At 40.2% G+C, this 27,041-nt stretch overlaps 1 protein-coding gene across 1 annotated transcript in view; it reads left to right on the plus strand.

Moving 5' to 3' along the window:
* The first annotated feature begins 3,456 nt into the window (after window positions 1-3,456).
* Window positions 3,457-27,041, plus strand: part of tgfbr3 (transforming growth factor, beta receptor III) — a 48,029-nt gene continuing 24,444 nt past the window's right edge. Inside the window, exons 1-3 of the mRNA XM_077584879.1 lie at window positions 3,457-3,672; window positions 7,578-7,732; window positions 20,560-20,750. Coding sequence (XP_077441005.1) covers window positions 7,672-7,732; window positions 20,560-20,750 — 252 coding nt within the window. The 5' untranslated portion in view covers window positions 3,457-3,672; window positions 7,578-7,671. The remainder of the gene's footprint in view (window positions 3,673-7,577; window positions 7,733-20,559; window positions 20,751-27,041) is intronic.

Genomic DNA, 27,041 nt, shown 5'->3' on the forward strand with positions numbered 1-27,041 from the left:
AGCATGTTTATGGGCCTGATCTGCGGTTAGGAAGAAAAAAAGAAGCCGAAGGAGCCTTACAAAACTGTCTGAGGTATTCCGCCGGCATGCGCTTTCGGTTTTTAAACACCTCGAAAAAGGAAGTCCGACTTTGAATACGACGCCGCTTTTGATTTAAGGCAGGAAACGCCTACGGGGGACTTTTACAACAATGAAAGTCAGCTCATCTTTCCTGCTACTGACAGCAACTTTTAAAGGGAGACGCTGTCTGAGTGTCTTTAAAAGCTAGCGGGGCCACGACTCGGGCCCGCTGGAGACCAGCTCCGACCTTGTGGAGGTGACTTATTAGAGTTTTGGCTTTTATGGCCAGTCATCAAACTTTGCCGCATTACTCTGCCCATACGCATTTCCTAAAACTCATATTATTGGGAATTCAGTGTCGTCTGTCTGTCTGGTATGTGGTTCAAATTTGGTAGCAATCGGACACAATCTAGAGAATGAGATCATCTTTGAAGGACCCCTGAAAATGGTCGATAATGCCCCTTTAAACCAAAATGGAAGACTTTCTGTCTTGTCAGATATGGCTTCTTGGATGTTTTTTTTTTTTACAAAATTTGTATTGCTAAGTGAAACTGTTTTTTGGGGCAGACTTTTCAAATCGGTTGAGTTATTAGTTTCCTGTTTTGTTTTGTTTTTTAAAAGTCACTAAACCTCACTGCTTTTACCTCCAAACAATGACAAAAAAAACTCTATTTAGCGTCATCCATCTGTCAAGTACACAAAGTTCAAATGTGGTAGCAATTGGACGAAATCTGTAGGAGTACTTTGTCTTTGAATGACCCCTAGAAATGGCCTCCAAGAGCCTAAAATGGCTGCTTCTAACCACGGTGGCGTAATTCCTGCGTGTTTTGGGCCGTGGTCTCTTGACACTGTTTTTTGTGGGTCTACTCATGAGAGACATGCCTACCAAATGTCATGGTAATTGAAACTGGCTTCGGGGGCTGAATTTGTCCCCAAATTCAAAAGACGCAGAGAAATGGACAAAATGGCAGACTTCATGTGTTTTTCAAACATGGCTTCAGACATTTTGTGCATCTACTCATGATAGGCATGCCTACCAAATTTCATGTTGCCAAATGAAAGTGGCTTTGGAGACCGAATTTTCAAAAAGAACGGTAGACGCTATTGAGCCAATTACAAATTATTGTAAATTTTCACCATAGAAAATGTGGTTCACTTTTGAGAGCCCTCAAAAAGGTGAAATATTTAGTCTAAAAATAATGATTGGCCCTGATAAATAATAATCTGCTCTCATGAGCTGTAGTAACTTGTGACAGAGCAGCGTTGGCTTTGACAGGCGGCGCCATCCACTGGATGAAATCTAAACTCAAAGCCTCGCTTAATGAAACGCGAAGCGGCGCTGCCGCGCTTTCATCTCGCACCCTGACACGGTGTAAATAAACACACTTTAAGTCCAACATGCATATGGATGAGATGGAAGATAATTTGATCCCTTTGAGCGCTTCCTTGTCAGCGTCAGCATTTCTTCTTCGTCGTCGTCTTTTTTTTAATGCGTTTGTGTGTTTTCCACAACAAAAGTTTCCTTCCCTCTTGTCTCGTTAGTGCCACATCACATCTTCCGTGACATTTACCGTGTTCCCTTTCAGCACGAATCTGCCGTTTCACGCGAAGGGATCACTCGGAGCATAGTTTGGCTCTTGTGATTCGGCGGAGGAATGAAAGCGCCATGTCGGCGACAATTTCACATCACAGCCTGAAACATACGTATGGAAATGACCAAAGGCGAGTGACGGCGTTTGTTGTCTGATGTCATCTCAAAGCTTCTTCTTCTTCTTCTTCTTGGTCCTTTGCAACCTAAATGATGGAGATCAGCAAATGCTGTCGAAAACCAAAGGATGTTTGCATCTTTGTTAAAAAGCCTCGTTTCCGCCAAACGTGACATTTTGATGGCATTCTTTTGCATTTTAGGCATTAAGAAAATGCAGTGACGGGACATGTATTTGATGTATGGCTCCTTACCTGACTTAATCAACCTTTTAATTTCACAAATATCACATCGCAATGATAGAAACCATCAAGACGCGGCAATCTGTTCACATCATTGACGGCGACCGTTGCTTTTCAACATAACACGGTTGGAGTAGTGAGTGTTGGGGATCAAATGTAAAACCCGCCTTGGTAACTAACAATCGGACAAAATCTCTAAGACAAATGTGGAAATGTCCAAAAAGATCCTAAAATGGCTGCCTCAATTCAAATTAACTCAAAATCTTTGTCATTTGGCCTCATCCGTCTTCTACTTTCAACTTTATTTCTTCATTTGTCTCTGGAGGGCAATTGGTTCTGCAGCAGAGAGCAAAAACAGTCCAGTACAGAGAGAGAGACATAGAACAAGTGGGGGTAGGAACCCTTAAAATGCAGTGATGGCAGTTTATTCTGGAATAATACACTTTTGTTTGCATGACTTGACCACAACTTTCTTTCTCCCAAAACAAAACATTAAAACAATGTAAAAAAAGAAGAAGTAAATTTTTCATCTTTAACGAGTGAAGCTTAGTTGTAGAAAAACACGCCTTTATTCTTATAGAATTATGAGATTTTTCTCCCAATAACAACTTAATATCTTAAAAAGAACTTTTATTCAATGAAAATATATATTTTTAAATACCTTAAATAATACAAAATGTATCTAGAAAAACAGGACTTCATTCTTACACTATTGCAAGTTGACAACTTCAATCTATGAAAGAAAACTACAAAAAATCAATTTATCTTTAAAATATTCATCTTTAAGTCTGGAAAATGGCTTTGCAACAATTGTATTCACAAATGATTGACTTTTTCGAACATAATTTTGTGGTAGAAAAATGTGACTTCATTTGCATAACATTAAAACTTTATCTTTAAAAAATTGTATATGACTTTATTCTAGAAAAATATGTCTTTATTGTAAATAAATAACAGAAATAAAAAATGTTGTAACCCAAAGAATTCTAATTTTATGCTCCTTAAAAACTCCGTTCCTTAGAATACTGTTTTGTTTTGTTTTAAACAGCAATATTAACCCTAACTTTTTATCTTAATAAATACAACTTTTTGTAAAAAAAATAAAATAAAAAATAAAAAAGGGATGATTTGAATAACTAAAATATAAGTTTACGTTTTTTCTCATGAAGTACAACATTTATTTGGGGGAAAAATACGATTTGATTAAAGAAAATACATTTTCTATTTTTGTTGTATACTTCTAAAATTATAATTATTAATTTGTTCGAATTTGAACACTCCTTTGTCTTCTTACGATTAGCACTAGCAATACAAAAGTACCCCACTTGCGTTTCCCCAACAACTGACTCGAAAAGTTACAACGTGACGTCACCAGCGACCGCCCCCTAACATGGGGGACTCCTCGCCCTCCAAGCCGCGCCCCCCTCAGATAAGCCCATCCGAGCTTGCAGGAAAGTCAGCAAAAAAGTGTGGAAAACTCCGGAGTGAAGGAGGACTTAGCTTCATTCCCCTCCACGCCGCTTTTCGTGGAACTCTCTCCCGCAATCCCACTGAAGTCGCTCCGGTCGCGGCCAAGTTGGGACTGTCGTGCCCCGGGGGAAGGAGAAGCTCCGTTAACCGCCTTCGGAGCACTTTTTCCCGAACGTGTTGCTTCTTGGACTGGAGGTACGCTCCGTTGCTCTGTCAAAATGTCCACCGTGTAGCTTGTTTGTGTGTTATTTGTGAACACTTTAACATAAAAACAACAACGTCAAGAAGTGTTCGAAAAATGAGTTCATTTTACGCTTGTGTGTGCTTTGAATGGAGTTCCGCGAGTGTCTTTTGGAGCTTTCAAGCTTGACAGCCAACATCTGCATCCTCGTTAGTTGAGTAATTATGATTATATATTATTGATTATCCGCAGCAGTTTACATCCGGGAAGCCCGACATGCTTTGTAAAACTCACTGGCTACTTATTTTAGTACACTAACCCAACATAATTAGAATACATGAATGAACAAGTCTCACCCAAACATAACACGTTAAATAGAAGATATGTACATCCATCCAAGTCTAAAAAATACTTTCGTAATAATTAAAATAAATTTAAATAATACTAATCAACTAAAGAGAGATTGGTTTGATAGAATCCTTGTCTTGGCTGTTATTAGATCAAGTGTGTCAAATACTCATGATGGTTACTCATTAGCATCATCATCGTCGTCATCCTCAGATATGGATATCATATATCAATTACAAAGGTTACTTTTTTAGTTGATCTTGATCAGCATGTATAAAACTTTACACAACCCTGACAAATGCCAGGTAAAAAAAAAAAAAGAGACCAAAAATAATCATTTAAAATTAGTTTTCTACTATTAATTAAATTGACCCATGACCTGTACAAGTTAATTGAGGGGAATTAAAAAATAACTGTAATAATGTGGTTGCACAAGTGTGCACACCCTTTTATAATTGGAATGTGACTGTATTCAGAACTAAACAATCACCAACTAATCTCCCAAGCGCACATGAGAAAATGTTTTATTCGCCAATGAAGCTGAGGTTCAACATTTTCGTCCTAATTCCAAAATGTATGCTTGGTCTAAACTCAACACTGTTCATCACAAAAAAAACAAAAAAAACACCGTACCTACAATGGAAAATTCAAAATGCTTTGGGGCTGTTTTTCCTTAGTGGAACTCAGGCCTTAGACAAGGTGGTGGGAATTATGAACAGTTCCAAATCGCAGTCAGTGTTGGCACAAAACCTTCACGCTTCTGCGAGAAAGCAAAAAAATATGTCAAGAAAGCCTACAAGAACATCTGAACTTTCTTTGGGGTTAATCAGATGAACTTTAAATGGTGTCAGGTGTGTCTTTACAAAAGGTTAAAAAAAAAAAAAAAAGGGTAGGATGATTTTCCTAGAGTAATTGATGGAATAATCAATTCCACAAAGATTAGTTTGTGACAGCCCTAATTATTATTTTTAGAAAATTCATGTACATTTAAATGATTTTTTTTTTAAACTGCCGTGGGGTCATATATATGTGTGTGTGGTGGGAAGTGAGGAGGAGTCACATGAGGTGATTTGAGTGTTGCCCCAACAAAAGCACATGATGTGTCGGGGAGTTCTGCGCAGCTCTCGAACCCAAAACACAGCTTAACTGCTGGAAGACATTTTAGAAATATGACGCTGTGGGTGAGCGGTTAATCCTGCCGCCTCACAGCAAGACGTTCGCCGGTTGAATTCTGCAAAAGAGACGACACAGACCGGCTAACTAGTAATTGGCGTGGCTCATTAAGACGATGGACACGCATAGTAATGAGGATCCCCTACATGTCAGTGTCTGCTTGAAAATACGTGACTGTTTTGAAGAAATTTAGTTGGAGCCGTCATGATGATGTCACCGCACGTAATTATCTCAATGTACGAACCCGCAGCGGCTGCACCTTACGTCTGTCTTCAATGGCTTCTATCTGAGTGGGAAAGGGAAATGAATCCCACACCTCTAATGCGTCATATTTACCACGAAGCTGGTGTGTGTTTACGTGCCTCGGTAGGTGCTGCTGTTTTGGTTAGCAAAAGACCTCAACAGGGCTCAGTAGTTAATACTTTTTGTCCTGATTGGGAAACATAAAGTACTTTTTAAATCCAATTTTGTTCACCACCCTGCTACTGACATTTGATGTTGGCCATTATGGTGGTGCCTTTGACCTTTGCTATGGTTCTGCCTCTCAAAGTTTACCTTCAGCAGCTCCACAGTGCCGGACACGAGGGTCAAGTGGCAACATAAATCACGGCCGAGGGGCTCCAAACGTGTAATATTTGTCATCATCCTCCAAAATGACTTCCCAGGCTCAGCAGCTGGCGCGCGCTGAAAGCCTCTTTTGTCCCGCGACTGTTTGTGCAGCCGCGCCGCGCCGCGCCTCCACACTTTGACGCACCTCCGCATTTTGGCGCATCTCCGCACTTTGCCGCTTCCTGACGCGGTTCACTGCGTGACAGATAGCGCCGGGTTTGTTGCCACCTTCCCCCCCAGGCGGCACCAAAATGTAAAGCAAGTTCTTCAGTGACTAAGGATGTGTGTGTTTTCTTTATTTACCTCTGCCAAACACAACAAGAACTATTTATCAGCTATTTAGCTGCAGTGACGGAGCCTTGATTTTTGGGTAACGAATCATCCGGGCCCTACCAGGATCTCATTTTTCCAGTGTCCACTTAATTAGCTTTCCAGGAAAAATGACTTTTTGTGTGGATTATCCATCAAGATCAATGCAGTTACTGAATTTTTTGAGCTACATTCGATGGTATGGTCTGCCCATAAATGAAAATGCACTCACTTACCGGTAAACCAAAATACAGTTGTGCCTTGAGATACAAGTGACCCAACTTAAGAGTTGATCAAGATTATGAGCCATCCTTCGGCTGATTTAAATGTTGTTGTTTTTTAAAGTATGTCTGAGATAGTGATGGGAAAATGAAGCTTCATGAACCACTTGCAATACTTTTTTTCTCCTCTTGATGGTGCTCATGGTTTCAAGTTAAAGGCTAGTGCAATAAACAGATTACATTTCCTCTACATCGAGAGGAGTAAAAAAAATATAGCAAGCGCTTCATGAAGCTTCATTTTCTTATCACAAAAGTCTGTTTAACTTAATGCTAACAAACAATGCAAAACACCATAGAAGAAGAAATAGCTCTGATGCTGAAATATTATAATTATATATTATATTATAATATTCATAGGCAAATATTATTGGCAGTGGATACTTTGCCGTGACCAGCAACTCTCCTGCTAGCGCTATTTTGCCATGAATGGCTCCGATTGGTCCGAAGAGGCTGTAAACGGCATTGCCATCTTAACCATAATCCTCAGCACATATAGGCTGTTGTCAAGAAATTGTACTTTTAAAAAAAATTACAGAGCAGGATTCAAACTCGGGATCCCGCACCTTTAACCATTTGCTGGCACAGAATTTGTACTTTAAGTTCTCGCCTGATTCACGGCAAAATTGCGCTAGGAGGGTTGCCGGTCATGGCAAAATATCCCCTTTATTTATCCTCTGCGAAGAGCCAGTCAAATCTGTATTATGCTGCCCCCCAGGTGACCAAGTTGCGCACACCAAAAGGAGCAGCACAATGTCCATTGAATTGAAGCCAAAAATGTGTCTAAAACGTTTTGATTTTGTTGACCTAACCTTAATAATTACCATGTAGCTGGTTACTGTTTTGAAAACTATGACAGTCTTCCAGTGGGTTTCCGTTTAAAAATGTTATTTTCCAAAACGTGACGTGTTGTATGGCGCCACCAGAGTGGTGTTAAACTTGTCACGGAGTTGAGCGTTTGAAGCCTCTCCTCAGCAAAAATGTGTTTAATACCTCGTGGCATGTTCCCCCTGCTTTTGAAGTGTGCACGACCCCCAATTAACCTCCCCGGATTAATCCCCAGCTCGCCAATCTAGCGCTTCCCTGGTCTCCTGCGGGGGGGGGGGGGGGGGGGGGCGCGTTAAACCAAACAACCCCCCCCCCCCCCCACACACACTCCTTCCCTCTTAGCACTGCTTGACTTTCTCTTCTTTTGTTTGCAGCGCTGACTTCCTGTAAAGGGGAAAGACGGAAAAAGAGGCTTTTCCGTCCACTTCCAAATATTGTCCGAATATTGGAGGCTGCCAACTCGGAACAATGGCCAGGAGATGCGCCCTCGCCTTGTTGCTTCTTGCAGCGTGCAGCTTGGCATCTGCAGGTACGTCAATGTCAAGTAATTGTGTGCTAATGGTGAGCTTTTTGAGTTTTTTGGGTCAGGATGCCTTTGTAGTCTTGGTGCTGATTTGTGAGTTGGGTAAGCGGTGCAGATTGGTGACATTTCTGTGCATGAAAAGTTAATTTTTTTGGTCATCATACCATTATGTAGCAACATATTGACAAAGTAATTACACATGAGGAAAGCTGTTAATTTGTGGTATGACTGAATGTGGTTTGGTGGAGATTTGCGAGCTTACTAAGCACTTATTAAATTGGTTATTTTCAGGGTTGAAATAAAGCCTTTTTTTGTTATTTCCTCATCATATGAGCGGATATTAGTACCACAGTTACAAGTGTGAAAATCCCTCACAAAGAGCTTTAACTTGATGTATTACTTGATGTGGTTTGTCGCAAATAGATTTTTGAGCTTGTCCAAAAGGTTAACTCATTTACTATCATCCATTTTCACTGAAACAACCCCCTTTGCTCCCGGCTGTTTTACTGGATTTTAACTGATTTTGCAAGGTCCACAGAATATTCAGTTTTATTGCTATAAAAACATGGAACCTACCAAAAGAAAGATTAGAGTCTTTTCTTTCATCAGGAAAAAAAAGTATATTTCTGTCTGCTTGTAGCAATTAGCATTATAATATAGCTACATTTAATCATTATTCACAAATCTGTTAAAACACTGGCAAAAACAGCTTGTTGCAGCATGGCCCTGGTTGATCTCTTATACTCTGCTGCCACCTGCTGGTCGTTAACTACCATTCTTCAAGTGTTCTCTTCAGTTCAGAGGCTGCATCAACCAACGCCTTTTGTATGCTCTAGCATAAAAAACAACAACATAAAAACGTATAAATATGTCTTTGGGAGCATGGTAATATTTCAAATAAAACACATTTATACATTTTTGGGAGCAAATTAGTTAATAACCACCACAAATGACTACTCGGCCAAGCAGCTACCTCTCTGCTATTTGTCTATTAAATGTTGTCATGTTTGGACGGAAACTTTAGAAACATGAAGGTTTGTATTGTAGGGATTGTTTGACAATAATACATTTAAAATATGTCGGTGTTGTTTTCTATGTGTGAGAGAGTGAAAAGCAAAAACAAAGCGCAACATATCAATGCCTTTGTTTGACATTTGGAATGATTACATCAATCTCTGGGATTTCCCACACTTTCTCCCGGCACGCCTTTGTAGATAGTGTACAGTATTTGTCAGTTGAGTAAAAAGGGGATTTACAAGGAAGAAATTGCTGACACGGCAGGCTTGAGGAACACAGTCAGCTGGATCCGGCGTGCCAGCCTGTGATTTACGACCTCCCGATAAGACAAAGACGGTCGACCGCTGGACAAAGATGAATGCGAGCCATGTCCAGCGCAGTACAGTACTCTCCCAGTGGCCATTAATAAAAGGCTGGGAATGATGATGTCATCCGGGGCCCGGACCCAAACCGCACTCAGTGGCTTTGAGGAATGCGCGCGTCGTGACCTTGGCTGTACAAAGAGAAGCTTTTTTTCTGCTTGAATGAGAGGATCTGTGCTGCGCGCCGTCCATCTGCCGTCACCTCGACCTTATTATGGAGCTTCTTCATCACGCCTCGACGTAATCACAAGACGTCTTTGTCTCTGGAGGCCAAAGGCTCCAGTAGGGATGAAGGGCTCGGCAGTTTACCGCTGACATGGGAAGGGCCTTGACTTGCGAGTTTAATTCAACCATGCTTGTAATTCAAATCAACCGTCGCGATCAGTTAACTCATTAAATGCCAAGAACGACTAAAGAAGTCCATTAGGATCGAAACTTTCAGTGCCAAGGTGGAAAAACAATAAGTGCACAAAGCCAGGATCTAAAACACAATGCAGCTCCGTATGCATTTGCTTCCCCGGAACACCGCATGCATTGTTGCACGTCGTCACTGAGGAAGCGCTGTTTACCAACGTCCGGGGGGGGGGGGGGGGGGGGGGGAAGTTGTTTTCCTGCAAAGTGCACATTTTCAGAAGCTAAAAGAAATGCCTTGGGAGGAGTTAATGAATTCAAAATGTCTTCATACCTCCTGCCCGTCCTTACAACGTGGAGATTCGGCTTCCAGTGCAACCGCTTGCCAGCGTGCCGCATCTGTGCAAAGAATTGCCATCTAGCCTCTGGGTACCTTCTGTAACAAGACATCTCCCGGAGTAATGTTATCCAGCTGTTTTGCCCAAAATACTTTGGATGTTTTTCTTATTATTTGTGTATTTTTTTCAAATATTTAAAATATATTTTTTCCAACAATTGTATACAATTTGTTCCTAATATATATTTATTCATTTGGTCTTTTTAATTAATTAAAAATTAAAATAATCAAAGATTTCTATATATTTTTGCTGAGTGGGTACCAATACCAGGTATTGGTATTAGGTACTCATGGAGGCTGTCGATACCAGCTGCAGATACTTATGGGGGGAAAATCTGAAATCGAATAAGTCCTCCTCGGCAGTAGCTGCCGTTATACCACAACTGTTTGACATATCGGCGATACATCAGTACGTCAGAAACGAAGCTTTGTTCACAATTTTAGTATTTCAACATATATTTTTTTTTAAAGTTATCGCTAATATTTTTGTAATTTTACTCCTATATTTTTACAAATATTAATGGACTATTATTATTATATTATTATTATCTTCAATCATATTTTTCTTTTTCTTTTTTGTCTGTTACTCTTTTACATTTTTCATCAAATTTTTTGTCTGTCTTTGTCTAATGTGTTTTTGTTTCATTTTTGAACATTTTTATTTTGTTGTAAAAATATAAAATATTCAAAAATATATTTCAAAAAGTCAAAATTGTTGAATGAATTACGAAATTACTAAAATAAATTATTTAACAAATTCACCAAATACTCGACAAAAAGCACTGGGAGGATTTAGTATTTTCTAGGTCAGGGGTGGCCAAGTTCGGTCCTCGAGAGCCACTATACAGCCTGGTTTCCATGTTTCTCTCCACTAACACACCTGATTCATGATCAGGATCGTTGTCAGGCTTCTGCAAAGCTTGCCCATGAGCTGATCATTAGATTCGGCTGCGATGAAGGAGGGAGACAGACTGGATAAGGGGCTTTCGAGGGCCGAACATGGCCACCCCTGTTCTAGGTAATATTTTATTATTTTTGTCTAATATTTTTTTTATTATTTTGTTTAATTTATTTTCTATCTAATATTTTTTTTATTTTTTCCATCTAATTTCTGTGTATTTCAAAGGCAAATATCTCGAAATAAATCAATTTTGTCCATCACTGTCCACTCGCACCGTTTCATCTGCTTTCAACACGGCAATTTGGCGTCTCGTTGGACCGCGTGCCGCATCCGTGCAAGCATTTCCCATCTGCCCGCTGGCCGCCTTACATAACAAAGCCCTTCTCTTGGAGTAACGCAATCCGCCGTCCCATAACTCTCACTGCGGAGCACCTCTCTGCCACGGCACGGCTCTTTGCTGATGGATATATTGTGAACTCTTGGCCAGACTTCCAGCTTTGCGGGGAAATGAAGTCGTGCGGGAGAGCCGCCAGATTTACAAGCCGGAGCGACTTGGCCTGAATCGGTATTGAAATGGAGCTGAGCATTTTCAGTGATTTTTTTTTTTTTTTTCTTTCTTCCAAGTCCCACAGAATATTGTGTTGTGTGGCAATGTAATTACAGAACCTACCAAAAGAAAGAGTAGACCATCTTCTGTTATCAGGAAAAACAAAACATAATAACCACCATCTTCCACAATAAAAGTCAAAACGGCAACGCAAAATAATCCACACTCAAAGAAAATCTAGGCATTTTCGTGTCATTGATTAAATGTTGTCACTCCTTCTGCTTGGAATTCATAAACAGAAATGGAAATGACCACAACATGAGTAGAACTAATCCACAGACGCATTCAGCAGTCATCAAAAGTACATTTGTAATCATTTTAGCAATAGAAACCAGGTTTTCAATGATGTTCTGACCTTCAGAGACGCAAGAGCTTGGCAGTGTGTCTTTTCAGAGTAACAATTCTTGGCTCCAAGTAGAAGAAAAAAAAATATCCTCTTAGAGATTTTATCTCCAAATAAAACATAAAAAGTGCCTTGTGGTCTTTTTTACGAGTTGTGTTTTTAATGATATCATCATCGTCACGTGACAAGAGCACACGAACGACAAAGCGCGCACTTACAACTGCTGCAGAGGGAGGAACTCCTTTAGGTTAAGTTACAGATTAGTTTATCATGATGCTAAGGTAACGTAGCAAGTCAACCACAGAGACAAACAATGTTAAGGAGCTCTTTTCTTTTTTTTTAAACGGGTGAATAAACATACAGTGCGCCTGTTGGTTTTGCTTTCTTACTTGTTAATTTAGCTATTAGCTTAATTGGCTAAACTTGCTAGCACTAAAGATAAAAATAAGATCTACTTCACCTCCTCAACCTCCCTGTGCCAAGTTAGCTTAGCTAGCTAAGTGACTTAGTGGTGAGCGCTCGCATTACTAGCGTGATGGTAGCATTTTGAATAAAAAAAAATTCATAGACTGATTTTTCAGTCTTTTTTTTTTTTTTTCATTTATTGTAATTTAGTTATTGATTTTGATTGGATTGATTTCTGATGAGCAGAAAATGAAGTTTGAAGTTGTCTTCTTGTCCTCTTTACTATCACGCTGAGGTCCCACTCCCTCTCGTGATTGCATTTTTTTTTCCTTCTTCTTCACGATGTTGAGAAACACAATGGAAAGCTCACAATCGCCAACAGCTGTCTCCCATTACCGACTCTGACTCCACTTATTTGTACGCCTGCTTACTGGAACCACAGACTGAGAGAGCGAGAGTGAGAGTGAGAGAGGAAAGGGGGTGTGAGTCAGTGGAGGTGCGCAGATTTGCGTAAGCGAGCTCTTAAGAGGAAGGCCGGGAACAAGATAGCGGCCGTTCAGTTGATGCGCAAGTAGAAGAGCTGTGTTGGCGTAGTGGACGTGTCCTGTGATTCATGACACCTCTTGCCACCTTTTTACGACAGAAATAAACGCAACAACTAGAAATCATCCATAGGGTCCAAAAAAAAAAAGCATGCTTGCCATGTGTACCTCATGTTATTAACTCTTTACTGCCAACTGTTTGTTCAAGACCAACAGAATATTATGTCTAAGATTTTTGTAATCCTCCATGAAAGCAGATTGATTATCTTTAAATGAGACATTTGCAAACATCTGCTTTTATTTTGGAAAACAATGATCACCATTTTGCCAGTAACTGAGTCATAATCAGTTCTGTTTGTACATTTTATGCGGAGTCAATTTGGAAATAATGTCCTGTTTTTGAATAAAAGGATGGGCAGTAAAAAGTTTGTTTCAAACCAATTCATCAATTAACCTAAACAATAATGGACAGATTAATCGATTATTCAAAATAATTGCTAGTTAGAGTTGCCTGAACATGTCAGGCTTCCGACATGTTGGCTTTTCGCTCCCCCGTAATCGAGCAAAGTGACGCAACGCTGACATCTACAGTCCGTCATTATAGTGGCTTACAAACCTGGATTTCACAAACTAGCTGGGCGAGACCCTCTTACCCAAAGAACATATTTGTCGGTGGCAAGAAACTACTTTTTTTTCCCCCCGGTTGATGAAGGTAAACATCCATGACAGTTAAAGGGGAAGTCCAATTTTCGTGACAATAATATGTTATATGTGACCTCACGAGTATAAACATGACATTCTGATTAGATTAATATTATGCCAGCCATATTTCTCCATTCCAGAGGGCGGCCATTTTGCCACTTGCTGTCGACTGAAGATGACATCACAGTTGCTCAGGGCCCAGGCAACGACTAATCATAGCTCACCTGTTTTCTGTGATTGGTTGTTACCTGTGGCCTGACCAACATTGATGTCATCTTTAGTTGACAGCAAGTGGCAAAATGGCCGCCCCCTGAGATGGATAAAAACGGCTGGATTTTGTTACGCAATATAAACCAGAATACCATATTTATTTTATTATTTTAACTAGTGGGGCTGCATAGAAGATGTTATTGTCGAGATTTTTGTTGTTGGTTGACTGTTTGGTCCCCTGTAAAGAGTTAACGGCAATTCTCCTCTACCCAATCATGAGTCATGATAACTGTCACTTTGCACAAAAGAAAGATACAGAGTGACTAGAAACAATCCACAGGCAAGCTGTAGTGTTATGTGACACGATGCAGCATGGGGCCGGTGTTGGGGCCTCGCTGTCAAGATAAAGGCCCGGCCTGACCGTGGCTATGTAAACAGCCCAAAGCGTTGCGCCTAGCGATGCCTCAACATCTGCTGGAAGAAAAAAACCCCGCTCGAGTGTGGCGACCCATCCCGCCGCCGCCTCCTTCTCTTCTCCTCTCCCGCCCACGCCGCAATTCTCCGGTTACAGCGCTTGCGCAAGCTGAAGCCTCGCGGCGGTCCGCTCCAGATGAGCCTCGGCAACCACTCGTGGTTTTGGCAGGCACCGGGAAAAAATCAGACAGAAAGAAAGTTGTTTGCGCTCCAAAAAAGAAAAGAAAGCAGCACACTTTCTCCATATGGACGATCCCTTTGTGAGTTTGCGGTCGCACAATTAAAGTCGTTACAATCAGAAACCAGACCGAGACCGAGGCTCAACTTGGATTTTGTTTGTTAGCCTGCTCGAATTTGTTGGACATTTTGTGCCATTCTGTTTTTTGTTTCTTTTTATTTTCAAACTAGGTGTAATTTGTCTGAAACTAACACAAAAGCAGCTCCTTCCAATGTCTTTACTCTCCTTGCTATTAACTTCTTTAACAGCTGACTTGACATTTCATTGTGACACTTTGCCAATTTTGCACATCTCTGTAATGAATAAGGTTGAGTTGAGTTCATGTCCAAGTTGGGGACTTGCAGTCCTTTTGTTGACATACGGGTGAAAACTTTTTGTCCCGCCCTTCTTCCCTTTCTCCCGTGCACGGCGTGTTGGAAACGTGCCAATCTAAACACGCCACACACGTCTTTACTAGCGGGGAGGCGCGCGCTAGTCAAGACGGACGCCGAGGCCTACTAAGACTTCACACTTTTTTTTACAACACCAATTCCGGACCACTCTAAGAAGTTTTACGATGGCACTGGACCAAGTGGAAGTGTTGCCCTGACAATTTCATTGCCTTTGCTGGGGAGTTTATTACAACAGTAGTATAGGTTTAGTTGTTTTATGTAATGTATAGGTTGCCTTTTTTATTTTTGTTTTATTTATCTTGTTTTGTTTGCAATGTTATTGTTTTTGTGCGTGGACTTGTGTATATGCGAGCAAGATTAGCAAGGTAGCCTAGCATTAGTAGTTTCCAATGTATTTTCTCACTAAAAGCAATAACTTGTGTCGTCTTTGTTTCGATAGCTGCATGTATACGCCGACAAGATTACAAGGGTAGCATAGCTTTAGTAGTTATATAAATTGCTGGGTTAGCATAGCATTAGTACATTTATAAAAGTAAAGGTTTCAGCTGTTTTTAAATCATGAAATCCTTGTGCACGCTTATTGTCTCTTTTGGCAAACTGTTTGTTTACACTAACATGATTACAAAGTTAGCATCGCGTTTGTTTACACTAACATGATTACAAAGTTAGCATAGCGGAGTTTTTTTTTAATCATGCTTTTCCCGCTAAAAGTTTGTTAGTTTTTTGTTCATTTTGGTAATAGTAGTTTTCAAAACATAAATCTATTGTGTTTTGTCAGTAAAGGGGATTATTAGTATTTTCTGTGCTTTGCTAACTAAAAATCTGTCAACAAGATGATAGGGTAGCATAGCCTTAATATTTTTGAAAAGGTAAAGGTTCCCTTTGATTTTTCACTGCTGAAAGTTGATGTTTGTATTCTGTGCGCGTTGGTTAACTTACTTGTTTAGTCAAGATGACAAGGGCAGCATAGAATTAGTAGTTTTCCTCCTCCGCGGTGTGAATCACCCTTTCTGTCAGCGGCTTAAGAAGAAAAAGGAGGAAAGCAGGAGAAAAACGCCTCTCACCATCTGCGATGACTGATGATGTTTTTTGTAGCGTCACCAAAACAAAGCGGTCAGGCTCACTTTTGATTGACGCGCCAAGAAAGCAATCGATGCCCAACGTGAACATGACACACTTTGTTATGTGGCAACTGACGTTAGCTTATTAGCAACACCGATGCCGTCATCCCGCAAGAGAAAAAAAGCCGGGGTCGACTTTGTCATTGCTCAAATACAACAAAAAAGTGTCTGCACCCAGAAGGCTTGCTAGCTGTAGCTACAGTACATTGGCTAGCGATTAGGTGGAAGGGCCCATATTTTAGGGTGACCATATTCCCATTTCCAAATAAAAGAGGACACTTATCCCGGCCTTGAAATTGTAATACCAGTCGCAGTTACACAGTGTACTTCACCTCCTATTAGTCACGCAATGCCCACCGGACATTTTCATGAATTTATAAAATTCCCGGACGCCCGAACAGGGCGTAAGAAAATTGTCTGTCCTCCCAAATATCCTCCCAAAAGACGACATTCTACCATATTTCCAACTAGATAACAGATGCTAGCATTAGCATGCCGTAAATGCATGTAAACAGCCTCTCCCAGTCTCTTCAGATGAAGCCAAAGCAATAAGAAAAGTCATTCGTGTTTTTATAGCTTAATAACTCAACTCATAACTCAAACTGTTAACGTCTTCGTTCTAAAAATAAGACACATTTATGTCACACTTTCTTTAAAAAAAAAAAAAAAAAAAGTGTTATATATAGAAAAAGTGGCTATAAATCCAGTGTTACCAAGACCATTGATGGTTTTTGTGGCATAATTCCAACTGTTAACAACCATTTTAAACTAAATTAAAAAAAAAAAAACGTTTCCGTAGTTAGAAGCAGAAATTTCAAAACTAACCGGAACTTGTTCACTGCACGATTAGTGAACGGGGATTTTGCATGCAAGTCCGAGCTAAACTGTTCTGTCCCCTTTTTTGTAAAATTTCCTCCAAAAAAGCGACTTCGATTTTTTTTTTTCTTCTTCACAATGCATTTTCTTATACACCAGAGCGAGTCATAAAAATACAGTAAACAATTATGCATTCATTTCTTAAGTACTCAACGCATCAGTCCTATTCATGCGTGTTATAATGTGTAACTTTTTGATGGCAGAATTTAAAAGTTCCCTCACCGAACAAGAGTGCACTTCTGCCCGACACTCTTCATCCCCTCCCGGCTTCCATTTCTCGTGTCTGAAGTTTATTTTACGGAAGATAAATCCTCTCGGCGACGTGAACCTCCTTTTACCCCCTTATAAAAGGGCTTTGCTGGCTTCCTGGAGTAGCGGCTTGGGGTTCAAGGGTGAGTGGGCAGGGGCTAGCGAGATCCGCTGGTGATTGTGTGGTGGTTAAGAAAATACATATTTTTTTTTAAAATGGCCCCCCTGTGGCAGGAAAGTGGACAGGAGATGTTGCATTTTGCGTGGGAACGGCGCCCCCGCCGTGCAGCAGAAAAGGAGGCCAGAGGATCATTTTAATCCTTAGCGGGGAAACAGGGAGGAGATCTATTGATGTTTGCAATAATAATTCATATCCACTGTAATTAAAGCGGCCTTATTACGGATTTGGACCTGTGCTTTTGGGCCTTAACGTCCACTACTAGTAAACATTCTTTTCATTCATGAAAAAAACCTTAAATCCTCAAGTTTAGGCATATACTGGTACTACACAGATATGATATACTGTACTAGTGTATACCTTTAAGAAGTTTTAATGCTTTGACTGTACTTCACTATGACACTATTATGTTACCATTTCTATGGCACTATTCTCCACTTGGTAATATTGAAGCAACACAATCAGGACTCACGAGTTCAAGGCAAGTTTTTGCATGCACGGAGGGAGTGGGGGTGGAGTCTTTTGTGCGCGTGTGTACGTGCGCGCGTGCGTGCGTGCGTGTGTGTTTGTTTATCTTGGGAAATGGCTTTGTGGGAATATCTGGCTCGTCCCAAACTGGCACACACCAGCTGACATCACTTCCGGTTTCCAAATCTTGGCCGGGCGCCACCCCTGTAGGGAGCAGTGTTTGGAGTCCCTCCTAAGTCCTCGCGCTTGTCACTTAGCTCGTGTTTGTGACAGAGTCAGAGAAATATCATCAGTACACCCCAAACATTTTGACCTTTATCTAGCTATGAACTATTTGACCCACTATGCAATCACTGTGCTGCCACTATGCTGCCATTACAACCTTAGTGCTATGCTACGATGACTTTTCTACTACTTTAATCTTTTTGTTACCCCATAAATTATTTTTAATTATTGTTGGGTCCCTTAAAATACACTTATTAAATCCAGACATTTTTTTTTATGGTTATGCTGATAGAGCAGGCCTCCTAAACACCCCACCACGGGCTATTGAAGTGTGCTATGTGCCCTAATTAGGGTCTCAAGCAGCCACTTCCTGTGATCATGGCCGAACAAACGCTTGATCCTGAATGTACAACAACAAAAGGATATCATTATCATATTTTGCTATACATAATAATCCTAATAATGCTGCTTTTGGAGTCTGTGTGTGTGTGCGTGCGTGTGTGTGCTGCAGAGAGTGCAAATACTTGAAGTCGACTTTCAGTTTAGCTCGTTAAATTTCACATACGAGGAAACTTTTCATTCTTCAACAACCAAATTATTTTTTTTATTTTTATTTTTTTCTGGAGAGCTCAGTATTGTTAATTCGGTAATTTTACCGATTTGACATGTCATCATCATTGCTCTCCTTTTTTTTTTTTTTTTTTTTTAGATATATATATATATATATATTTTGTATTTTATTTATTTTTTTGCATTCATTAGTTCACCTAAAACCTATTAAAAAAAAAATTTAAAATCCCATAACACGACCAGAGTCGCGAGGCCGTCAGGAAACCCGAGAAAGGACCAAAGAAAAGAAAGGAAACAACAACCAAATTGAGTGCTCAGATGAGCAGAGAACATGAAAAATGAATAAAAGCAATTTACTTCCCAGATTGATAATGTTAAAATATTATGACTCGTACAATGCTTCAAAGAAGATGTAACTAACATGCTGCTACCACTGTGCTGCTATTTTTATGCTAAGATCAAGTTGGCATACTCAGGTCTTGGCAGGACATAACAAAAAAATAACAAACAATGAATGTTATTAATGGAAAGTAATAAGGATTTTTTTTTTTTTTTAGTATGAAGAAAAAGTGCCAGCACACTGACAAAGATTGAAAGTTGACAAATGAATGTCTGCTTCCTCCAAACGTTTTACTTTCAGCCCCAAAGTGTCAATTTGACGCCTTGACCTTTAATTACCTCCCCCAAGAAGGTTTGATGTGAAGGGTTGTTGGGTCTGTTTGTTTGTTTGTTGGTCTGAAACTTCCTGTCTGTGGCGTGTTTGTTATATATCAACCTGGATTTTTTTTTTTTCTCAAAGAGGATGTGGTCTTTACTGCGATTGGCTGGCAACCAGTTCAGTGTGTACCTCTTCAGCCCCCCCCCCCCCCCCAAAATGGATAGATTGATGGATGTGGCCTTTAAATGTGATTTTCCCCAGGTTTTTCAAAATAAGATAGCATTTAACTTATCTCTGGACTTTTTAAAAGTATTTTTCATTGATCTTAAAAAAATTGAATATTCCAAATCGCATTAGCATAGCAGTTGATCGAGTTGAGAGTTTTGACACAAATATACTCCCCCAGCATTTAACTCGGCGTAATAATAGAAGAAGAATAGTTGACGGCACGGAAAGAGAAAACAATAAAGGGAGGATAAGGAGGGGTTAAAAAAAAAAAAAAAGCCAGTGAGTGTACTGAAGCACATGCTGGCTCACGCTGGGAGAATTTAACATTGAAAGCTAGCCTCAAATAATTTCCAAATGTTGCAACCTTGGCGTGTTTTTGGTAAGGCAAGCGAAAATCCCCCCCCCACAGAAAAAAAAAAATATATATATATATATAAAATCAAACATGTCTCCCACCCGACCACAGACCTTCTCGAAAGGAAACATTTGTTTGTTGCCTCCCTCCAAAACCTCAAGATTGCATTTCTGTGCTTCCCAGCGTCCAACTTGATGTTTTGTATGCGTCTAAGTGGGTCACGTAGAGACGCTGAGGCACCTTTGTGGCCAAACGGGAGGAAGCGTCATGTCATGCAAGAGTCAACATGAGTTATTGTGACTCCCGCCTCACATGCTGCACTGAATACGTAAATAATTGCATTTCTTATTTGGATAGTGTCTTGCAGCAGTGCATATGTGTAATCATTTTTGAAGTTGTCATTTTTCTTGTTTTACTTTTATTCTATTGTTTTAACATTGATCAACCCATGTAAGTTAGATTCAAATGGATGGTGTGGATTAAGTTCACTTTATATGTATAAACAATATATCTTTTTGTCATTGTGCTTTTTCCAAGACTGACTTGATTGGCTAAAATGGCCATATGTACATTTGGGGCTTTTTTTCCCCCACCCTTATTTGTCACTTGTTTATGAATTTTATTTTGTTCTCTACATTTTCCTTTTTCCCATTTGTGTGTGAACTCATTCCGCGGTGCTTGTCAGGTCTCCAAGGTAACAGGTGGTGCTCAAAGCTCAGGTGCGATGATGAGAACGTCTGGCTCGCCTCAAGGGAAAATATGACCAAATAAAGCAGTTGGAGAGCGTGATTGGCAAATGTGTGTGTTTATTGCAACTGAAATGGTCAGACTGGGTGACGCTACATTGTTTGGAAGAGAAAATATGCCTGGCTTATTATTCTGTTTTTTCACTTGACCACACTATTTGCTTCATTTACAACGCTGCTTGCTGTAAACTTAATTAGTTTGTTTTCCCCCGTCGCAGGCCCGTTGTTTCGCAGCCCGTGCGAGTTGCTGCCAGTTGGCTTGGGCCACCCCGTGCAGGCCATGAGTAAGAGCTTCACGGCCCTGTCGGGCTGCGCCAGCCGGGGAACGGGCGGCCTCCCCCAAGAAGTCCACGTGGTGAACCTGCGAGGCGCCGCGCCCGCCCACAGACCCGGCAGTGCCGTCGCAGAGGTCAGCTGATTACGTATTCTTTGGGATGTGTGTTATGTAGTCGCTTTTTTTTTTTTTTACTTTGTTTTTTCGCAGCTACCAGTTGTTGTTTAGTTGTCAGTTCCATTTTTAATCACATGCTACAAAACCAAGTAAATGCATGCATGCAATACTAGCATGTTAACATCAAATAATACTCTCATTTTCTACTTTCTACAACAAAGATTAAGGTTGCTGTTTTGCTTCAGCTTACTATACCAACTATTAGCATGTTAGCATCTTATCATGTTTGAAAATATAGAGTTTTTCAAAAGGTCCCCAACTACATGGAGAGATGTAGTTTGTTATTTGGCTAAATGATAGCTTAAAAAATGTTAGCATGCGATCAACCAGCTAGCAGGGAATGCTAACACAGCAGCATAACTTTACTTTTTGGTAGTAGGCTATACTAGATCTTAGCATGGCAACATTTACTCAACGCTCATTTGAAATTTTACCCGATCACAGTCATGATCGAAGATCGTTAGCAATCTGCCAGTCGGTATTTAGCTACTAAACGACTAGCAGTGGAAGCTAACCCACCACATCATATTTTTGCTTCGCGATGAGATCCTTTCTGTTCTCGAAATGCTGTCTTGCTAGGTGTTACCAACTGTTTTTCTTTGTTTTCAACAATATGCTAACAAAAGACAGGTGGTGGAGTTAGCAGCTTGTGTGGGGTCCGCAATCCAAAACTGTCGTGTCTACCAGTCTCGAGTTGTGTCAGATTGATGAGTTGATGGGCTGACAGTGTGATTATCACGTGAAACGTGATCCACCACTGTAAATATAAAAACTGGCATGTGAAGGTAACAGAGGAGGTAATGGACTCGAGCGGGAATGTCACAAAGTTTGCCAGGCGCCTCCTCACTTCTGCGTTCCTGAGAGGTGTCAGATTTGGGCGGAATCAAGAACAGTAATTGGTCTCTTCCCCTCTCGTTTCTTTTGGCATGCCGTAAGTCCATGCAGCAAAACTAGACTGAACCGTACAATCCCCAGCAAATGATAGTCGGCTGACCCTCGCACTCGAGGTAAGTTTGAAGCAGATGGAACCGTTCAAAACGTCCAAAAGCAACATTCTGGGAGACCTCGGGGATCCACCAGCCCAACAAGAGAATAGCAATAGGTGAAAAAGCTCCTCCTATCCCCAAAGAAATCCATACAACATTCAGGTCCTCAGATAAGAATCCCAAAAACGAGCGTCCAGCTGCATGTTGAAGCGAGCCTATTGGAAGAGTTACTTTCCATCGTCAATCCGGGCTCTCAATGCTTAAATTATTTAACTAGAACAGCTCAGCTGTATTTAACTTTTAAGTTGTATGCTTCTTCACTTAAACTTATGCTACCAACATTTGAATTCACTCATTATTTTTAGTAGGGATGTTCACTACCACTTTTTTTTTAGGCTGGTACCGATACTGATACTCAAATCTTCAGTACTCACCAATACCGATACCAAGTGTCAATACATTAGTACTTATGATACATAAAATTTCCCAAAAAACAATGACAGATCTTTTTTTTTATTACAAACTACAGCAAATTTCCTTAAAATTGAATGAGATTAATGGCATTTTTTTTCAATTTACTCAGAAAACTCATTTTGCATAGAGCACACAATAAAATTAATTAAAAAAAAAAATCAATAAATAAGATTAAACAAATAATCCAGTGGCCAGAAGAAAAAAAAGTCCCAATCAAAATATGTGGTTGTGCTTATAAAATATGTGCTTGGGTAGTAAATTATGTAGCACAAACAAACAAACGACCTTCACATGAGGCTCATCAATAGCATTACTAGTAAGTAAATTATTGACGTGACATCATCGACATGGTGAAGTTTTTAATGGTGGGTAGATTCTAAAAACTGAACCCAACTGTGAATATATTTGGTTTCATTCTACAAGTAAATTAAGTTGAAAGCTTGGTTATGACCAAAGTACTCCTGTATTTAGTTGTATTCGCACCTGAAATAAAAACGAAAATTGCATAGGTGATGAGCAGTGAAAAAGGAAGAACATTTTCGAGGAGGCGACATTGAGTGTGCGGCTGACTTTATCCTCTTCAGCTCTATCCATCTTCACTCGGTGATTACGTCCATTCGTCTGAGGAAGCGGTGTCTGGCGGCGGCTTCGAGATGTCCTCGAGGTGCTTGCGGCCGAGGCCTGGCCCGTTCGAAGAAAAAACCTCGTCCGGGCCTCCGAAACACTAAAAACCGCAGCGCGCGTGCGACAGAATGCAGATGGGAATTTGCAAACACACGCCACACACGCAAACTTCAGCTGCGACGTGTGCGGCCTCTCAGCAAAGACGTGACGGCCGTCAATAGTTTTTCCGCGGCGGCAGTCGACTTGACGTTGAAAAAAACGCACAGCTGGAACCGACCCAAACGCACGTGACTGGCAGCTGGCCCGGCGCCGCTCATTAGGTGAGAGGCGACACCCCAGCTGCTGGATTTACTGCTCCGCTCCCCACGGCCCAAGAACAACACCGGCCTCGCGTTGGAAATGTGCTCAGCGTTCAACGAGGGGTGACGTGCGCTAACTGCGCTCTGACCTGCTCACAACCTCCACAAACGACATCATGTTGCAATGCATTTGATCCAGTCCTGTCAGTCGTTTCATTTGTTATGTGACTGCAACATTATGGATGACCAAAACTGCCAAATTTCCAAATAGATAAATAACTAAATGAATAAATAAATGACTAAAAGTGAAAATAAAAACGGATATAAAAAAAAATGTCATTTGAAAATTAAATCCCCAAAATAAATATAAATGGAAATAAAAACAACAAAATATATATAATATATACAAGATTGCTGGAGTCCTCCAATGCAAGCCAGCGAGACTTTTGCAACGCGGGGTCCAACCCAAGACACGCTCCGGACCGCCCCCTCATTTGAATATCTCGTCTTGGCAGTATGGACCAACGCTGCCAAAATTCAAAATAAATAAATAAAAGAATGACTGAAAGGGATTATGAATCACTTTGATAGTGAAATAAATAAATAACTACTGTAAATGACTAAAAGTGAAAATAAAAATTCAAAATTTATATATATATATATATATATATATATATATATATATATATATATATATATATATGAATAAATACATTTGTATTTAATTTTTGAATTATATTTTTTTTAACTTTTAGTCAGTTAGTTAGTTATTTATTTTGTCATTTATTTATTTAGAATTTCGGCAGTTTTGGACCTCTATACACTCAAAAACACGTCATAGTCCAAAACATGAAAAATCCAATTTGATCAGAATAGCAAATTGAGTGTGCTTACAGTTTATAGTACTCTAGCTACACCATATACTATACTATATAATATACTGTACTAAGCCTCATATTCACATTTTTGAAAACTCGATTAGGGCTAAATTGAATTTATCTTGCTCGTAGCATCCTTTAGCTGCTGTGTTAGCTCATCCTACTTGACACAGCCTTTAAAGTTACCCACAATTTGTCAACAAACATTTTTTTTGCATTCCAAAAATGACACACATAGAATTGATTGAGCACATTCACGACTAAAAACATTCCTTTTTGTTATTTTCATACATTGTCTGCGAGTGGGCGGTTGACCAGACAGTTGTGCAACGCTACCGCTAAAGGTTCTTTTTGTTTGCAGACTTTTTATTGACTATTTTTGATCCTTTTATAGGCTCCGCAGCAGTGACTGGCTGGAATAAAATCTCTTCTATTTTCTGTGCCCGTCGGGTGTTTTTCACATTTGTCTGCGATCAAAGTAGCAGAAGCTGGTTTTGGCCGGGTCTGAGGAGAGCGCGTGCCAGATTGGGAAGGACCGCTAAAGCCACCGACCGGTCACCGCTGGGGCTGAGTCGGACTTGACCGTTTCCTCCAATTACCATTCAACTCAAACGCTCATAAAACATCTCAAATTTCACTAAATTTGAGGCAAAATTGGCCTTAGGAAACTGTGGTGGTGTCCACTTACAGTACTTTTGTCTAGATGCTTTGAGTGGTTCATTGGTTGGAGATTGATGGCCAGTGGATTTGAATTTGGATCTTGGTAAATGTTGTGAGCATCTGTGGAGGGTCTGATGAGCTTTTATTTTGGTGGGTTACTACTTCCAGTCCACTACAGCCTTTTGTGAACATAGGGGCTTTGATTAGACTGTTTAGTGATTGGTGTTAAGCAATTTAGGATTATTCTCCGTTTTATTTTGGTAGGTTGCTATTTCATTCCTTTCTTTTTGTTTAGTCGGCTTGTTACGACTCACAGCCGATCATATTGAGAAGCTGTTTGTGATCAAAAGGTCTTATGAGTGTAAACATCAGTTATGCTCAGGTTAGGCACTGTTACCCATTTTATTTTGGTAGGTTGCTCCTTGCTTCCTTCTTTTTCTTTTTGTTATTTTTGGCTTGATGACACTCCTGTGTGTCGTTATTGTGCAGCTTTTTGTGACCAAAGGTCCCATCGACTATTGATATGTGATGTTTCTGTCTATCCGTGCTTAGCGCTATCATCACTTTTATTTTGGTAGAATGTTGTTTTGTTATTTGCTTCATTGCCATTTGCTTGACAGATCTGCCAGCCAGTAGCTTTTTGTGAAATGACATTTATTTGGTTGTTGGGTAACAGTTGTGAGCAGTTATGTTTAACGCTATAATAATGTGTTTTGGTAAGGCTATTTGGCTATTTTGTGATTCATATAAGCATCAATCTGTGTTCTATTCCAACTTTTTTTTTTGGTTCCGTTGCAGTGGCTTTTTGTGAGCAAAGGACTCTGATTTGAATCTGGATGCATCCATATTTTAAAGCCATTTGAAGGTGTTTGTGACTTACAGCATGTACAATTTGACACGTTTTCCCGCCGCTGTTTGTTTGCATTTGCAGCTGAGCGTGCTGATTAGCATCAGGCAGCAGGTTAGCATCAAGAATGTGGGCGGGGACGCGATAACACCCCTCTTGCACCCTCAGCCACCCGGAAAGAACCAAGATCCAGACAGACAAGACGGGTAGTCGGCTGCCGTAGACAATTTTGTTGTTGTGTTTTTGCAGTAGACTAAATAGAGTGAACCCTCTCCGATATGCGAACTCACCTGTTTGTGAGTTTCTCTCAAGAAAATAACAAAATCTATTTGCTGAAAAACCACAAGATATCACCAAAACGCCCTGCTTCTTCTAGCCGCCATTTTTATGGACAAGTAGCTAGGTACAGGGAAAGGTCCACTGCTAACAGCTAATTGCTAACGTGAGGTACGATAAATGCCCAAGTAAAGATGGATATTTTTTTCCATTGAAATGAATTGAAATTTCATTAACCCGTTCAGTTTTGCATGAAATGAAATACATTTTTAAAAAATTAATAATCAGCCATGAGGTGAATTTGCGGGTGCCAAACCGCGAATATGTGGGTTTCACTAAGCTAGCATCCTTTCACTTCTGCATTTTTATTCCCAAACGAAATCATCTTTAATCCATTCATTTTCAAGGGTTGTGCTAAAAATTGAGTTTGAAATGCTAATGAAGTGTTTTGGGATCATACTTTGGGGTATGTTTTCGCTTGAAACTATTAACAGAGGCAATTCTAAACATTTTGGGGGTGGCATCTCCTCTTCGTGGATCAAAAGCCGCTTGACATTTCTCCCATCTTATTTTTTCCGCCTCCCTTCGGTTGTCCTCTGGTGACTAATTAAAGTGTGTTTTGATCCCCCCCACCCCCCACCCCCACTCCATCATCAGACACTCAATTAGAGTTGTCGATAGCGGGAAACTCCCTTTTCCCGCTGGCAGTTTACAGTCTGCTGCAGCATGTGTGCCGCCGTCACCACAACAATAAGTCGTGAAATTCCTGTTTTTACAAACATGTATGACACTTTTACTGGAAATGGAGTCAGAAAATCTCATATACTCCGACATAAGTATTGTACTTCCTGTTTTTGTAACCCATTCCTTTTGGCCTCTCATTGACCAACTTTTTGTAAACAAGGAACTTTCATTTGGATCACGTGTGACTGATGTGGTGTGTTTACGGTCCACTTGTAAACAAAAGGTAGTGTTTTACATCACTCTTGTTGGCTGACTGCTAACTGGTTAGTTGCAATGCTTGTCACTTGTAAACAAAGAATGCTTTTTAAGTTGTGTTATTGTTTTGTTTTGTTCGGTTGTGCCTTGCTTTACCTTGATAGAACTTTGAACCAGTATATGGAGAAAAATTGGAAACTTTGTCTTGGCAACACAATGTATGTTTTTTTTTTTTTTTTCGAAATTCAACAACAAGACACATAGTT

The sequence above is a fragment of the Vanacampus margaritifer genome, chromosome 13 (assembly GCF_051991255.1).
Source record: "Vanacampus margaritifer isolate UIUO_Vmar chromosome 13, RoL_Vmar_1.0, whole genome shotgun sequence".
NCBI classification, from domain to species: Eukaryota; Metazoa; Chordata; class Actinopteri; order Syngnathiformes; family Syngnathidae; genus Vanacampus; species Vanacampus margaritifer.